A 4,549-nucleotide genomic window follows, 5' to 3' on the forward strand; every position below is an offset into this window, starting at 1 on the left:
ACTGACTCTCTGAGCCACCTCACACAGGATGCCTAACTTCCTTGTGTTTCAGTCACCCTAACTGGAAAGCAGAGCCTCTGTAGAAATCTGAGAAGGCTTCAAGCTGAGCTTCCCAGAGGGACACTGAAATACAAAATTATTCCTTTCTGCAGACACTTGTGCAAACCCACCCAGCCTGCCCTGACTTTCTTCCTTTTGTAACCGATGTATCTAGTGGATATACCCATATAATCAACAGCCAAACCAGATGCGTATGCTATAAGACAAACGTTGCACAATGTAAAATGCTCAAATATACAAAGCAAGATCTCATTTTTCCTTTAGATACACCAGGCTTTCCCTCCCCCAACAGTTCCCCCCTAACCCAGCTCGTTATCACCTTTGAACTTGATCTCCAGGACCTCATGCAAATTCTCCAAGATGTCCCCATTGGGCTGAAAAGTATGGCAAGGACAGTGTATGCTAATTTCCAGGCCAAGGTTGGACTCTGCAAAGAAGATAACTCCATGAGAAACAATCTTTCTTAGCTGGGACAGCTCCTGGTGCAAGGAAGTTTCACTGAAGACATATACTGTGCTAACTCCTAGACAGTGGGCTGGTGTCAAAGTCAGGAATGCTTTAGAGTTGGGGAGCAGAAGCTGCCTTGGAAAGGTGAATGGGAAGCAAAATCCTGCAGCTTCACTTGTGCCAAAAGCCTTGCCCTTGCTAAAGGAGCTTCCTGTGCAGGTAAGAAGGGTGCTCCTGGTTATGTTTTTTCAGGCTATTCAGCATCCAAAAGCATTTTGTGAGCTTCAAGGAGCTCCACTAGAAAAGAAGCATTTTGAAGCACTGGCTTGTGGTGTCTGTGTTAAGTCAGTTTTGCCATCCTCAGTACCTGTCTACTATCTGACTTCTGGTTAGTGTCTGAAGGAGAGATCTGAAAATGAGCACATTGGATATGGACAAGCAATTTCTCTGGAAGCATTTTTCTCAGCAGCTGCAACCTCCTGTTTTGTTGAACTGTTAGCGGTCTAAGTCACACAGACTTTCCAGAGGCAAGTCTATTTTCATAATAACTTCCTGGACCGGTCATGCTGTGTGGGCCTGACTAAAGGAACCTAAGACTCTTATGAAAGCTCCTTTTTAACTTTGTGCCATGAATTAAAACATCTGGTTCCCCAGGGCATTGACAAGGTGCCTAGCACCTTTTTTTCCTCAGCACTCTGATGTCTTGTCAGCTAGTGTGCCTGCCCAGAACTCACTGGAGTTCCAGCCCTGAACTCCAGCCATCAGGACACAACTTAGATTGCTTGAAATAGGAGGAGCCTACAAGCTCACAGCTTCCCCTTCCAGGGAGCGGCTGCTTGCCAGTGCCTACATTCCAGTCATCAGTGGCACCTAGCTTCTATCTGTGAGGCCAATCCAGCTGTGAGTCACAGTGCCTATGCTCCAGCTGTGAATGGGGTCAGTGTTCTTGCTGGGAGCTGCCCCATAACTATCTCTTGGGCTGCCCAGTGATGGCAGAAGTATGTTCTCTGCAGTGTCAAAGCCTCCATCTGTCTAGGTGTGTCAGGCTGTGGTATTTCCTTACCTTTATATACCTGACAAGCTGTAAACAGCAAAAGAAACCAGGATCCTTGCTGCTTTCTTCCCTACTAGATTTGCTCTAATCCACATGAAAATTAAAGCAGAACATTCCTCATTTTCTATGCATCACAGTTATAGTTTAGACAAGCAGAGGGGTCTCCTCTGGGCTTAAAATTGAACCAAAAGAAGTTACAGCATCTCTCAGTGAAAACAGTTTTTTCCTCCAGAGAATGAATCCTCATTCTGACTCAGCCCACAATAGCTACACAGTGGGGCCTCCACGACAAAGCTAGGAATCTAGCAAATGTCATGCATTGAGGAAGCTCTCTGGAGGAAGGCTTGTTCTCAGGCTGAAAGAAGCTGTGTTCTATGTGACCCAAGCTCCTGCAACAAGGGGAGCAGAGAGGTTGTCCTGTCAACACTGATCCACGTTTCTAGGGATGCCTTGACACCCAGTGCAGTGAAGCCCCTACCTCTGTGCAGCAGCCACTCACGCACAGTCTCGGTGACATCAAAGGACAGCCACTCAGGGGAGCCCCGTGTCTGCACATTCCTGCCACTCAGGTACCGCTGCTTCGCTATGTGCTCATCCGGCCGGAGGATCTGTGTCAGAAGGAGTGGTAGAAAAAAATCAGCCAGTGCTGTGCATAAGGAAGGGATAGCCCTCGGTCTTCTTACACAGCCTGCTAAAAGCTAATTCAGAAGGTTGGTCCTGGCAAGTGAGACACGAGGAATACCCTGGCACAGGTAAGAAGGACATGCTTCACAACCAACCTGAACTCCAGAGATATACACAGTGCTTATTTCTGTGTCCTTCACAGCCCACCTCACTCAACTCAGCATTGTTTCAGGGCACATATCCAGAGGCAGAAGCACACAGCAATTGATCTAACAGGTGGGTTTGTTTCTATATACACCTGTGAGATGTGGATCTGGATTTCAGAGGAGAACCAGCGGTGGGCAATAGAGCATCTTGCCACAGGTCCCTTCTCCAGCAAGCCTATTTACTGAGTCTTCACTGCGGCATTTCCAGGTGTCCTACACTCTTCAACTTCTAACTAAACACACCAGGGCTGATCAGGTTTGGAAACTTCTTCCTCTGCTCTGACATCTCTTCCCACTTCCAGCCTGTTCAAGGTGTTCCTTCCTGCAGGACCCCAGATTGACACCACAGAGCACTGGACCTATGCAGAAACTATGAGATCACCTCCTTGTCAGTTGTGTCATCTGGTGGAGAATTGCTCTGACCTTTGAAGCTGGATTCCAGGAAGTCCTCAAGAGCTACCCACAGGGCAATTTTAGCTGCACTCTTACAGCAAAGTGGACAGACATGAGCCTGTGGGAATAAGCTGCCTGGATGCTAAACTGTACCATTAGTTGGGTGGTCCAGTCCAGCCTAAGACCACTTCCAAGCCTGAACCAGACCTTATTCTGCCAAAGGAGTCCATAGGTTCCAAACCTGGACTAACAGTGACCTGAATTGTGCCCCTGGGGAGCTGCTGCTGAAGGGAACATTGAAAGCAAGCACTATCTTTCTAGTAAGTCTGTGACAACACAGAGAACTCCACACATTGGATTAGCACCAATTGTACAGGCAAAGGAACAAAACTGCTGGGGACCTAAGCATGCAGATGTGACAGAAGGGTCAGGACTGTTCCACTGGTGAGGGGCTCCCCTTCTGATCCCCTTGTCAGTGCAGCAAAGAGCTGCAGTGGGCACCATGCCAGTATGCCCAAAGAAGGCAGCCAATGTGAGTGGGAGAAGGACAGCACCACATTGTAAAAGGAAAGGTGACTGTGTCATTGCAATATGCTGGAAGAAGCCTGGGTTACAGCGTGCAATTTCTTCTTTCTCTCTTCTGTGGCTCTGCATATACCAATTGAGGCAACCATTAAGGAGCTAAGCTATTCTGGGCTCAGGCACTGGGGAAGGTGATAAGAATACTCACCTGGAAGAGCTCAATGCGCTGCTCACTGCGTTTGGAGCTTGGGTTGGGCACACGCAGCACCCGAAACTCAGCCCGGAATAAGTTGGTGCTGTTCTTCTCTGCCGAGGACACATTAAAGCGGAACACGTTGGAGGTGACACCTTTTGGACAAATGCCCAGCTCATCTAGGAGAAAAAAATACAGAAAGTCTGAGAGCCACAGCTCTTCAAGCTCTTGGGATCTCAAGTAAGTGTTGTTTGAGAAAGTGCTTTCTAGTACAGACCTGTCATTCAAACATCTTGTCACCTGTGAAGCACTGCTGTCTAGCTAAAGATAACACAGGATGAATTCACTCAAATTTGGTCTACAATGCAACATTTTGAAAATCTTCCCACTACTGCCACCATCTTTTCAATGCCACAAGACAGAACCAGTAGATATCAATCACAGTATATTTACTATTGCCTTCTAACTCTGCTCATCAAATGTTGCTAATGCTCATGAGTCTGCTGCATCCAAAATAACAGCCCCTGTCAAGGCAATGGGGCAACCTCGCTTCCAACTAGTGGGGCCAATTCCAAACAGCAAGGATGGAGACATGAAGCCACATAGGTGGTGACCTCATTGCTGTTGAATCTTAGTTTTACAAAACTTGACACTGACTCCTAGAATGGAAGCCACCCAATGTCCACAAAGCATGATATGTGGAAGACTCTTTAGGGCAGTGACTATCCAATGTGTACTGAAAGAACTGGGTTTTAAGATCAGTTCTCACTCACAACCTGGAGAAGGAACTCATGAATAGTATAAAGGCCTGTGTCCAATGTGTAAGAACTGGGTTTTAAGATCAGTTCTCACTCACGACCTGGAGAAAGAACTCATGAATAGTATAAAGGCCTGTGGAGATCAGACACATGGGCAGGAAATTACACAGCAATTCTCTGCCTCTGTGTTCACCTGACCTGGAGAAAGAACTCATGAATAGTATAAAGGCCTGTGGAGATCAGACACATGGGCAGGAAATTACACAGCAATTCTCTGCCTCTGTGTTCACCT

The 4,549-nt window shown here is 47.1% G+C and overlaps 1 protein-coding gene across 1 annotated transcript in view; it reads right to left on the reverse strand.

Annotated features, from left to right (window-relative positions):
* Positions 1-3,678, reverse strand: part of TGFB3 (transforming growth factor, beta 3) — a gene marked incomplete at its 5' end in the record, with an annotated part of 8,328 nt that extends 4,650 nt beyond the window's left edge. The window contains 3 exons of the mRNA XM_009080545.1: positions 380-487; positions 2,040-2,169; positions 3,515-3,678. Coding sequence (XP_009078793.1) covers positions 380-487; positions 2,040-2,169; positions 3,515-3,678 — 402 coding nt within the window. The remainder of the gene's footprint in view (positions 1-379; positions 488-2,039; positions 2,170-3,514) is intronic.
* Between the last annotated feature and the right edge of the window lie 871 nt (positions 3,679-4,549).

The sequence above is a fragment of the Acanthisitta chloris genome, unplaced genomic scaffold (genome assembly GCF_000695815.1).
Source record: "Acanthisitta chloris isolate BGI_N310 unplaced genomic scaffold, ASM69581v1 scaffold1678, whole genome shotgun sequence".
In the NCBI taxonomy this organism is placed as follows: domain Eukaryota; kingdom Metazoa; phylum Chordata; class Aves; order Passeriformes; family Acanthisittidae; genus Acanthisitta; species Acanthisitta chloris.